Source organism: Tenrec ecaudatus, chromosome 16 (genome assembly GCF_050624435.1).
Source record: "Tenrec ecaudatus isolate mTenEca1 chromosome 16, mTenEca1.hap1, whole genome shotgun sequence".
In the NCBI taxonomy this organism is placed as follows: domain Eukaryota; kingdom Metazoa; phylum Chordata; class Mammalia; order Afrosoricida; family Tenrecidae; genus Tenrec; species Tenrec ecaudatus.
This window is the reverse complement of record NC_134545.1, coordinates 21,281,445-21,293,111: the sequence shown is the minus strand read 5'-3', so window position 1 is coordinate 21,293,111 and position 11,667 is coordinate 21,281,445. Positions and strand designations below refer to the sequence as shown.

Below are 11,667 nucleotides of genomic sequence, written 5' to 3'. Positions count from 1 at the left end.
CAACATGTTGAGTATTAGCAACCTGTTTTATACAGCAGAGAAAGCCGGACTCACAGGGGCCCAAGGTCTGGGAAGAGCAGGGAGGCGGGGGCACGTCCACACACCCCGTGCCTAGGGGCTGAAGCCCACGGAGCAGTAATAGCTAGCGTCATCCTCAGGCTGAACAGGACTGATGGTCAGGACACAGGTGTTGCTGGCCGCGTCCCTGGTTACTGAGAACCGGGCTGGGACGTGGTCAGGCCGGTGCTGGTCATCCTCGGTGCGGTAGTAGAGGAGGTAGCGAGGGGCACTGCCCAAGTGCTGCTGGTACCAGGACACGCCATAGTTGCTGATGGCAGCATGGCTGGGGCTCAGTGTGCAGGAGAGCTGGGCCGTCTGGCCTGGGAAGACCAACAGTGCATCCGGCTCGGTTAGGGCTGGCTGGGAGGCTACAAGAGAAGCGTTAGTTCAAGTCCAGCCTGGACACCTTCCCCTCTGGGAGGGTGACCATGGGCTAGGAGCAGGAGGCCCATTTCGGTATAGCCAACTCACCCTCTCTGAACCTGTTTCCCTCTAGGGGTCAGGGCCCCAAGCCCTGTTACTGCCACATCCCAAGGATCCTCATTTGAGTGAGGACCCAAACTTAAAGAGTGGAACTCAGGGTCCCCAACTGTCCGGCCCTAGTGACCACAGATGCTTGCCCCTCAGCCTTAGATTGCCCCACAGCTCAATCAGCCTCAGGCAACTGGCCACTGGGGACCTTCTCAAAAATTAGTTGCCTCTAAGGTCTTCTGAGGAGCCCTGATGGTGTGGTGGTTACACATTGGGCTGCTAACCACAAGGCCCACAGTTCAAACCCACCAGCCTCTCCTCGGGAAAAGGACGAGGCTTTCGATTCCCATAAAAAGCTACCATCTCAGAAACTCACCGAGGCAGTTCTACCCAGTCGTCCAGGGTCACAATGGCAGTGAGATTTGAGTGACAGATTCTCTGGGTCATATCATCATCACCCAACTCACAGCGACCCTAGAAGGCAGAGTAGAACTGCCCCATAGAGTTCCTAAGACCATACCTCTTTGCAGAAGCAGACTGCCTGCCTCATTGTTCTCCCCTGGAGCAGCTGAGGAGTTTGAGCTGTCAACCTTTAGGTTAGCAACTTAACTTGTAATTGATTGTGCCACCCCAAACTCACTGCCCCTGAGTTCATGCTGACTCCCAGAGACCCTCTAGGGACAATCTCCCTAGGAGATGGCTTCCATCCTTCTCCCATGGCGTGGCTGGTTGGTTTCAACTGTCCACCTCTCTGCTAGCAAGCCAGCACTTCCCCTGCCCTGCCACCAGGACTCCTTCCCATGTGGAGAAGGAACCAGCTCCCCCAGGAAATAACTGAGACCCCAAAGGGTCAGAGCCCATTCGGAGTCTCAAAACCTATTCATTCACAAGTGGGGAACCTGAAGGCCTGACACAGACCGGGTCTAAGTCATGTGCTTACTTGCAAGGGTTCTCTGGAGGCACTACTGTGCCCCATCCCACCCCCATGGCACCCCGACACACACCCCCAGGTGAGCCTGGGGACTTAGTGCTTACCTGCCAGCAGGCAGCCAGCGAGGAGAGCCAGACACCAGGCAGCCATGGGCAGGAGGCAAGGGGCAGGCAGGTAGCGATCTGCTGGTCCTGCTCCAGGTGCCTTGGGGCCCTGCTGGGTGGCTGCTGGACCACAACAGAGCATGCAAATCTGCCCACTGGGGCGGGACAAAGCTGCCCTCCCAATGTCAAGAGTCCTGCCTCAAAGGGTCTTCCACGTACGCTGTTGCAGCCTGGACTTCGGATTTGCTTCTGACGGCCATGTAGCTTCATAGCAGGAGCTCTGGTAGCATAGTGGGTCACACATTAGGCTGCTGACCCCAAGGCCAGCAGTTCGAAAACCCCAGCCACTCTACCCCATGGCAGTGAGTCAAGCTGAGCTGAGCTGAGCTAAATTGAGTTGAGCTTGCATACAGGAGCCCTGGTGGCACTAGGGAAAGCATGGGATTATTAACCTCAACGTCAGCAGTTCAAGCCCAGCATCCTCTCTGAGGGAAAAGATGAGGCTGTACAGCCTCAAACCAAACTCACTGCCATCGAGGGGATTCTGACCCATTGCGGCCCCTACAGATAGGGGTCTTGGGGTTTCCAAGACTGTACCTCTTTAAAGGAGTAGGAAAATCCATCTTTCTCTCAAGGAGGCTGGTAGATTTGAACAACTGACCGTGAGGTTAAACAACTGACTGGCCACCAAAATATTTTAGTCACATGCCCTTTTCACGTGACCACGCCATGCAAAGCGGATGCAAAGCAGATGCAAAGCGGATGCAAAGCGGATGCAAACCGGATTTAGTCAGGTCCTAATTGAGTTCACAGGCGTCCTGGTGGCGTCATGGTTGCATGTTGGGCTGCCAGCCACAAGGTCAGCAGTTCGAAACCACCAACTGCTCCATGGGAAAAAGGCAAAGCTTTCTACTCCCATAAAGAGGTGCAGTCTCAGAAACCCACAGGGGTAGTACTACCCTGTCCTATAGGGGCCCTGGGAGGGGGATCGACCAGACGTCAACCCGTCTCTTGAGAGTCCTCTTTTTTTGCGGACGCTCGGCTTGACGAAGCATGATTCCTCTCTCTAGGGACTGGCCTCTCCTGGTGGCAATGTCCAAAGTGTGTGAGCTGAAGCCTCACATCCTTGATTCTAAGGAGCATTCAAGCTGCACTTCTTCAAAATGGGTCTGTTTAAGCTTCTGGCAGATGGCGATGGGTTTGATATTATTTGCCAGTATCATAATTCACAGGCATCAAGTCTTCTTTAGTCTTCCTTATGCGTTGTTCGGCTTTTGCATGTAGATGAGGATATTAAAAATACTATGGCTCAGAAGCAACAAAGCCCACATGGAAGAAGCACACCAGCCTGTGCGATCACGAGATGTCGAAGGGATCAGGTATCAGGCATCATCAGAAAAAAAAATCTTACCATAGTGAATGAAGGGGGAAGTGCAGAGTGGAGACCCAAAGCCCATTTGTCGGCCGCTGGAGATCCCCTCGCAGAGGGGTCTAGGGGAGGAGATGAGTCAGTCAGGGTGCGATGTAGCACCGATGAAGAATACAGCTTTCCTCCAGTTCCTAAATGCTTCCTCCCCACCAACTACCATGATCCGAATTCTACCTTGCAGGACTGGATAGAGCAGAGGATGTACACTGGTGCAGATAGGAGCTGGAGGCACAGGGAATCCAGGGCAGATGATCCCTTCAGGGCCAGGGGTGTGAGGGGTGATACTGGGAGGGTGGAGGGTGAGTGGTTTGGAAAGAGGGAACCGATTACAAGGATCTACACGTGATCTCCTCCCTGGGGACGGACAACAGAAAAGGGGGTAAAGGGAGATGTCAGACAGGGAAAGATATGACAAAATAATAATTTATAAATAATCAAGGGCTCATGAGGGAGGGGGGAGCAGGGAGGGAGGGGAAAAAAGAGGACCTGATGCAAAGAGCTTAAGTGGAAAGCAAATGCTTTGAAAATGATGAAAGTAAAGAATGTACAGATGTGCTTTACACAATTGATATATGTATGGATTGTGATAAGAGTTGTATGAGTCCCTAATAAAATGTTTTTTAAAATACTATGGCAAAAAATAAGTACATAAAACTACAGCTTGGGTCAGGTGCACGTTAGTCTTTAAAGTAATATCTTTGCTTCTTAACACCTTCCAAACCAAACTCCCGGAGTCAGTTCTGACTCCTAGCGGCCCCAGAGGACAGGACAGAACTTCCCCCTGTGGGTTTCCCAGACGGTAACTCTACAGAAATCGAAAGACTCCTCTTTCTCCCGGGGAACAGTTGCTGAGTTTGAACTGTGGACCTGGAGGTTAGCAGCCCAGTGCTTACGAGACAGCACCACTGAGAGGCTCCCTCGAACACCTTCCCTGTCAGTGAGGGCGTTGGCAACCAAAAGCCACCATCCACTCAAAGCAAGGATGACTCATCGGTCCTCTCTCAGGTTTCCTTCGGGTCCGGCACTGAGAGCAGCAATATCTGGGAGAAAGGCAGGGTTTCTACCTCCACAAAGGCTTACGGTCTCAGAAACCCACAGGGCCAGTTCACCCTGTCCCATGGGGACAACGAGAGTCAGCATCCATCTGCTCAAATCCATGGCCCTGAGTTTGGCTTTTTAACATCCGCTTCCCTCACCACCACCAGGTGTCTCCCACGTACAGAGCCCCTCCACTTGCTGGGGACAACGTGGGTGCTTCCCAGTTTGAGATGCAACAGAGTCAACTGCCGGCTCCTGCCTGTTCCTGTTGTTGTATCTGGGAACGCGTGAATGCTGGATAGACACTGCCAGGGGCTGAACTGTATTCCCGGAAAGATGAGCGTCGGGATCCTAACCCCTGGCTCTGTGAATAGCGTCCCATTTGGAAACAAAAACCTGAAGCCAAACCCACTGCCCTGGTGTCGACTTCATCTCGCAGCGACTCCATGGGACAGAATAGAACTGCCCCACAGGGCTTCGGAGTCTGTCAATCTTCTGGGAGCAGACAGCCTCGTCTTTCTGCTTAAGTGGGACCAGGAATTTACTTCCCCAATGAAAGTCCTAGGGAGCCATCCCTAGGGCAGCTCAGAACATGCTTTAGAGCATGCCTGGGCACTCCAGATAAAAGAGCAGTCCCTGGAGTGGTCTTGAAGACAGCCTCTGGTCGTCAGAACCATGGCTCAGCGTATGGCCAGGTGGCTTCTGCCCCTCCTGCTCAGGGTCACACAGATGCATAGGTGTAGGCACTATGATGCAAAATAAGTTTGGGCGATGTTGCCTGTTGGCACCCATACCAATGCAGTGGGCTGCACAGTGCCGACACTTTCCCAACATGCTGAGCAAGGAGATGGCACTTTAGAGCAGTGCTGACACCAGAAGGTCTAGATGGTGCCCAGCTTCCAGCCAGGGCTCAGGAAAGAAACACATGAGAAGGTAAGGTCTTGGGGAGCGTGAGGGGAAACGTGGAACAAGACTCAGAATTCATACAGCTTTAACCTGACTGCATCAGCACTGATCCGCTTTCCAGTGCGTCCTGAAAGATAACCAGGCAGTTGGGCTAAAATGTAACACCCTCTCATTGGCTCTCCCTTTTGACCCATTTTAAACTTACTATTTTTTTTATTTGTATTTTTAAAAATGTTACTAAATCACTTTATTGGAGGCTCTTACAGCTCTTATAAGAATCCATACCTCCAGTGTATCAAGCACATTTGTACATATATTGCCATCATCATTTCCAAAACATTTTCTTTCTACATGAGCCCTTTGTATCGGGTTCTCATTTTTCGCCTCCCCCTATTCTAGTTTTTGTTTTGTTTTTTCCCCTATTCTAGTTTTTTTTATCTTGTCTGCTTCCTTGTGGATTGAGGTTTCTCTGTGTTACTTTGTTATTGTTGTGAGTTTTTTTTTTAGCTGTTGTTTTCTCTTGTCTTTTTTATGTTTCTCTGAATAGAAAATGCAAGATCATTAAATCTCGGAGGCAGAGACTGGAATTGTATGATTTGTGAATTATATGCCAATAAAACGGTTTTGCTTTTTTATCATTAAAAGTAAGATTGGGCTTATGGGTCAGATAGAGACTGGAGGGACCCCCTTTAGTCCCACTTCAAGCCTAGAACTGAACTCACCCCAGTGGCTTAGTTTTCAGCCCAACAAGAGGCTTGTAAATAGGCCAATAGCACTAGGGAGGTCAGTATTTGATACCCAAACCAAACTCCCTACCATCAAGTCCATGCCGACTCACAGCGACCCTACAGGACAGGGTAGAACTGCCCCCGTGGGTGTCCAAGGCTGTAACTCTTTACAGGAGAATAAAGCATTGGACACCATTTGATATCCAAAGGGCAGCATTTGCTACAGGACCGTGTTCGGAAGGGGCAGGAAAGGAGGCAAGGAAACAGGAGAAGCTGGGAGGAAATGGGAGAAGTGGTGTCGGCGATCAATGATATGAAACAAATGGGTCTGAGTCATTGGTTGGAAGACTGATCTGCTCCCCCCCCACACACCCATCCATCATCATGTTTTTACAAAGAAAACAGAAGAGGCAAAGGGCGGTGGGGGGGCGTGTCTTGCTAGGAGTGAGAAAGGCATAGGAAAGAGGGGTATGCTGGTAGTGGTGCTGAGGTTGGAGAGGACCTAACCCACTACCAGTTGCCATCAAGTGGATTCCGGCTCGAGGAGACCCTTTAGGACAGAGTAGAATTGCCCCCATAGAGTTTGCCTGGTCTTTCTCCCAAAGGGTGGCTGGTGGGTTCGAACCCCTGAACTTGGGGTTAGCCGCCAGAAACTTAATTCACTGCACCTCCAGGGCTCTTTTGGCCCAAGGCAGCCTGCTACCAACTCAGTTTGGAGTCTAGACATCCAAAACCGAGGGGTAAGATTGTGAACAGCCGGTTTCTAAAAGGCTATAGAAGAAGCACAGCCAGAGTGCTCCTTCGAGGCAAGCATGGCGAGACGGTCTCACGTGCTCTGGACATGTCAGGAGAGACCGTTCCTTGGAGAAGGACATCATGCTTGGTCAAGTGAAGGGACAGCGAGAAAGGGGGAGGCCCTTGAGAAGACAGATGGACACCGTCCATGGTTGCAAAGATGAGCTCTAACACAAGAACAATTGTGAGGGTGGGCAAGGACCAGGCAGTGCTTAGAGGGTACTGCCCTATCATTTGGTCTCCCTTTTGACGCATTCTAAAGTTCCCGATTTTAATATTTTCTGCTTTCTTTTCCACTGAGGTTTTTCTACGTTCTGTGTAGTCATTGTGGTTGGTTGCTTCGTTTGTGCTTTGTTTGATTTTTTTGTACATGGAATCCAGGCTGGCTGTAGAGACTGGCAACCCAACTGGATTGATGATAATTGCCTAAGGGCCACGGCGGGGGAGGGTGGGGGGAAACGGGGAGCTGACAGTGAGTAGAAGAAAATGTTGAGATGGATTGTGGTGATGATTGCACAAATATTTTTAATAATGATCAAGCAACTCAACTGTAAGATGTGTGAAGTATATGCCAATAAAACTATTAAACAACAAAGGGTGAGCCAAGTCAGCCTTCCTCTGAAGACTCTCAGGAAGGTTTGTACCCCCAGCACCCTAAGCCTAGACCCCCTGGAGTCTGGGCACATCAGGGCACTGCTGGCCATACTGCCGCCTGACCAGAGCCTTACTGTGGGGTCTACTCCCCATCCCACCCCCTCCACCAGCAGACAGCCAGGGTACTGGAGGAAGACATTCCTGCCTGGGCGCCTTGGCAACTCCCACTGCCATGAAGAATGGCAGCTTCCATGCCTGGGTGATCGCTGTGTCCAGTGGGAGGTAAAGGACCCAGGTCAGGCTGAGCAGGAGTTCCAACATCTGCCCCTACCGTCTGCTGCCATGTTTATCACTGAGGCTTTGGGGTCAGTGGTAGACCCTCTCCTTCTACCCGGGAGGTTGGGAAGCAGTGGTGGGAAGATGGTAGAGTCAGAGTGGGTGACGGAGGGGCATTCCCCAATCTGCCATGAGCTAGGTAAAACTGCCCCTTCTCACTCAGAGCTCATGACACAGGTGCAGATCCAGACCCCTCACTCAGGTGGGGGGATTCCTGGGAGATAGCCCAAGAGGTCTGCAGTGTGGTCTCAGCGATATGTGTCTGGGGCATTCCCAGCCTTGGGGCAAGATGGGCTAGTGTCTCCGGATGGAACTGGGGAGGTTCTGGGGGGAGGCAAGGCCTACCTCTCCCTCACCGAACCCTCCCTCCCCCAACAGCCAGCTGTTGGGAGCTGGTGAAGTCCTGGTGCAACCTGACAACCCTGAGGCCCACCTGTGGCAGAGAGGGGGTGTCACCCCAGGTGGTGAGGGGCCAGGACTGAGGGGCTGCAGGCCCAGGTGACGGTACCAGTCCCAGCTGCCTCCTCTATCCTCACAGGGACCCTCCCCATCTTATTTGGAGATGGCCACCTGGTGAGCCTGGGCCAGGGGTTGGAAGAGGGACTTTCGGCTTCCCCAGTCCCTGTCCTAGGCAGCCCCGTTCCAGGAATGGGAGACCTACCTCCTTGTTAGGATTCATAGGAAGTGAGGATACCAAGACTCGGGGCATCCAGGTCCCCCTCAACAGGGATCCTGAGTCTGGAAAGAGGGAAGGAGGGGGGAGCAGCCAGGCAGCCAAGGTTCTCACCCACTCTCTACTACAGGAGGGGAGGGTGGGCCCCCTACCTGCTGTAAGTCCCTACTAGAGGACCTGGGCCCTGAGCTGGCAGGTGAGTGTACCTGGTATGTGTTGGGGGTGGGTGGGTAAGGAGAATACCAGTCTCCAGTACTTGAGGGTAACACAGGCCAACTGAGGTGTGTGTGTGTGTGTACGTGTGAGCCCCTATCCCCGGTTTGTGTTGGGGGAACATGCTGTCTCCAGGGTGTGTGTGAGACCGCATCCCCACTATTTGGGAAGGACCCCCTGTGTTCCATGTGTGGGGGAGGGGGGTGTCTCTTGTCACCATCCCCGATAGCATGGCTTCCCAAGCCTTGTAGATGAGCTTCACCAGCTGTGGGGACTTCCCCCACATGGGCGACGGCAGCAGAAGGTGGATGGGCACTTGTCTTGGCAGAGCAGAACCAGGGTCCCCTTCCAGGCCCCATCGGGGATGCACCATGCCCTCCGGGACCCTCCAGAGTGGCCAAACTGGAGCCCAGGAGCTGGTATGGTGGGGCCCTTTGGGGGGACAGAGACAGACGCCAATGCCAACTATGCCAATCGTCCACCCGCCCCCACACACATATATCCACCCTGTAGCCAGCACCCACTCAGCCATGAGTGGTGTTCTCTCTGGGCAGAGGGGTACAGGACAGGATTTGACACAAAGCAGACCCTCATTAAGGGACAGGGAGTGGGAACCAAGGCACCTGCAGCCAGGAGCGTGGGCCCTGCGGGTGAAGCTGTTCCCTGTCCCTTAGGCCCCGTGACCTAGCACCCAGAGCCAAGTGACAGGGGACTCAGAGCAAGAAGACAGACTGTGCCGGCGCGCGCACTCATGCAGAATTCAAGCCACAGTGATGCATCGTCCGCTGGGGAGAAGATTGCAGGGTTGGGGGACAGGGACCCAGAGGCAAGGGGGAATGGGCAGCCATCCCCACTGCGGGGATCCCGGTTTAGAGGTCACCTGATGATGACTCATCCCCTCTCTGGACCGCCCTCTGTGCCTCCACCCCCCTTCTACTCCCACCTAGGACGCAGGCTGGAACAAAGGTATCCCACCCCAGGGGAAGATATCCATCCGCCAGATGGGCCACGAGAGCCCCGTTGGGGTCTAAGATCAGCTTTTTAATTGCACATTTGCGTCTCGGGTCTTCTGTGAGGGGAGAACCCCCCCACCACCACCACAGGGGTACAATCTGACGTCGTGGTCCGTTGTCGGTGAGCAGTGGGTTCAGGGTGTCAGGCAGGGCTCTGAGTCCAGTGTGGGCCCTTCAGGGCAGGGAGCTCAAGCCTTGGAAGACAGGGAGGGCAAAGGTGTGGTCAGCAGGTAGGGCAGGTGCAGGCCCGGACCCCAACTTCCCACCCGCCACCCCCACCCCCAGCCGAGTCCAAGGATCCTCCGGCTCACTCACCGTGGTTGTATTTGCACTGCTTCAAGGCCTCACTGAAGCCCTCACACAGGGACAGGTCACTCTGCGTGGTGGAGCAGTCGAGGAACTGCCTGATCTCATAGGCGCAGGGCCCCAGCTGCTGGGGCTGCGGGGCAGCTCGGGCGGGGGCCTGAGGGCAGAGGGGCATGCGCAGTCAGCAGGCGCCGAGCCCAGGGGCAGTGGGGAGGAGACTCCGAGCACCCAAGGTTTTGTAGCAATCCCACGGTATGAGGTCACCCCCACAAGTTCTAGAATCTTCTGGTCTTGGGCACCTGATTCGTAATCCGTTTGCCCCACAGTCTCTGACTTTATTGCTAAAGCTTGGCGGCAGGGCACACGCCCCAAAGTCACCCTTGCCCCTTTGCAGGTGGCCGGAGAGCCTGCAAGGGGGGAGGGGAGCGCCCTCGTATGCATCAAGACCCCTCTCTCTCAAGGTGAGGTGAGGGTGCAATCTTTAACCCCTCAGGCGTCTTTTAAGGGCTAGCTGGAGTTTAGGAGTGAGGTGAGGAAAGCGGCGAGGTGCCAGGTTAACAGTGAAGACTAGAACATTAAGTGGGCAAAACCTGGGGCACACCAGGGCGGATGTCCAGCTACCCCCTCCCCCCTGCCACCACTCCATGTGGCCCGGACACCGGGTCCCGCTTGACCCTGAGGCTGACCTGCTGAGTGGCGGGCTGGGCGGGCTCCGAGCTTCCTCCGCTGAAGGCTCCGGTCAGCGCGCTGCCCATCACGTGGCCCACGGCCGAGCCCACGGCCACCCCCGCCGCCGTGGACGCCATCTGAGCCATGAGACCCGGCTGGCCCGGAGCGGCTGGGGCTGGAGCGGGTACCGAGGGTGGCGGGTGCGCCGGCGGGTGGGCAGAGGGGCGGCTGTGCAGGGGGACAAAGTGACCTCAGGGCCGCCCCCAGATCCCATGCTAGTCCAGGAAACGTCCCCTCTCCCTCCCAGAGAGGGTACCGTCCACACCATCACCCCCAGCCCCAAACACACAGGGGCTTAGAGGTGGCACCCTGCCCATCCCCCACCCCCAAGATGGCGCAGCAGCAGCCAAGGTCACAGCGCGGACGCCTGGAGGGTGCCCACGCCTCCCTGGAGACCTCCCCACGGAGCCCCGACTGGACTACCTGGAGGGCCGGGCGGCCGCGCTGCGGCTCCCGCGGGGCATGGTGGCGACGGTGGCAAGGCCGGGACTCGAACGAACTGAAAGCGACCGGGGACACGCGCAGCAACTCTTGTCACCGTGCGAAAGGGGCTGGCGGGAGGCGGAGCCTCTGGGACACGCCCCCAGGGAGCGTCAAGGGCACCGAGCGTCCCTTCCCCACACCCCCACGCTCCTCTCCGGACCTCCGATCCTGCAGTCCCCGGCGGGGGGTACACTTCTCTCGGCGCGGGACAAGGCCGTGCGCCCCAGGGTGCCCCTTGCGCCTAGCCAGCGCGTCGCTGACGGCCCCTCTGCACCTGCCTGCGCGCCTCCCCTGCGCCCTGCCCGCTCCCCCACCTCCTTGAACCCAGGCTACGCACTGCCAGCGCTCCCCCTGCACCCACCCCGCGCCCCCTGCCTGCGCCGCCCCCCCACCCACACACACCTCCCGTCTCTTTCCACCACCCCCTCCCACCCCTGCCTTCCAGCGCGCCCTGCCACCTCCCAGACCGAGCTCCGCGGACCCTAGGGACCCCTGGCACTGTCTCAAAGCACGGAGGGTCTAAGCAGGACGACAGAGCCCATCTTTACATTAAGAGGACAGGGAGTAGAATAAAGAGGGTTAGGGGCGAGAGAGGGGGCGGGGAGCGACGGACTGAAGTCAGCTGGATAGGGGGACACGAGGCGACAGGCCAGACCCAATTCCCTCCTCCCGGTGATGGAACTTGCTAACCACCTCGTGGCGCAGACGAGCCCCTGGCGGCGTATGGGTTACACGTTGGGCTGCTAACTGCCAGTTCAGCAGTTCGAAACCGCCAGTAGAGAGACTTTCTACTCCCATAAAGAGTTAGTCTCAGAAAGAAAAATTAAAAAGAGAGTTAGTCTCAAAAACCCAAAGGGG

General features: G+C 55.5%; 2 protein-coding genes across 2 annotated transcripts; both read right to left on the bottom strand.

The window, feature by feature from the left end:
* Positions 1-111: 111 nt before the first annotated feature.
* VPREB3 (V-set pre-B cell surrogate light chain 3) lies at positions 112-1,612 on the bottom strand. Its single transcript, XM_075533877.1, has 2 exons — positions 1,567-1,612; positions 112-428 (listed from the first exon to the last, which is right to left on the bottom strand). Exons 1-2 carry the CDS (start codon positions 1,610-1,612, stop codon positions 112-114), a joined length of 363 nt encoding a protein of 120 aa, XP_075389992.1.
* A 7,686-nt stretch (positions 1,613-9,298) lies between these two features.
* CHCHD10 (coiled-coil-helix-coiled-coil-helix domain containing 10) lies at positions 9,299-10,881 on the bottom strand. The gene is made up of 4 exons (XM_075534064.1): positions 10,750-10,881; positions 10,284-10,494; positions 9,607-9,754; positions 9,299-9,485 (listed from the first exon to the last, which is right to left on the bottom strand). Exons 1-4 carry the CDS (start codon positions 10,788-10,790, stop codon positions 9,466-9,468), a joined length of 420 nt encoding a protein of 139 aa, XP_075390179.1. The 5' UTR covers positions 10,791-10,881; the 3' UTR covers positions 9,299-9,465.
* Between the last annotated feature and the right edge of the window lie 786 nt (positions 10,882-11,667).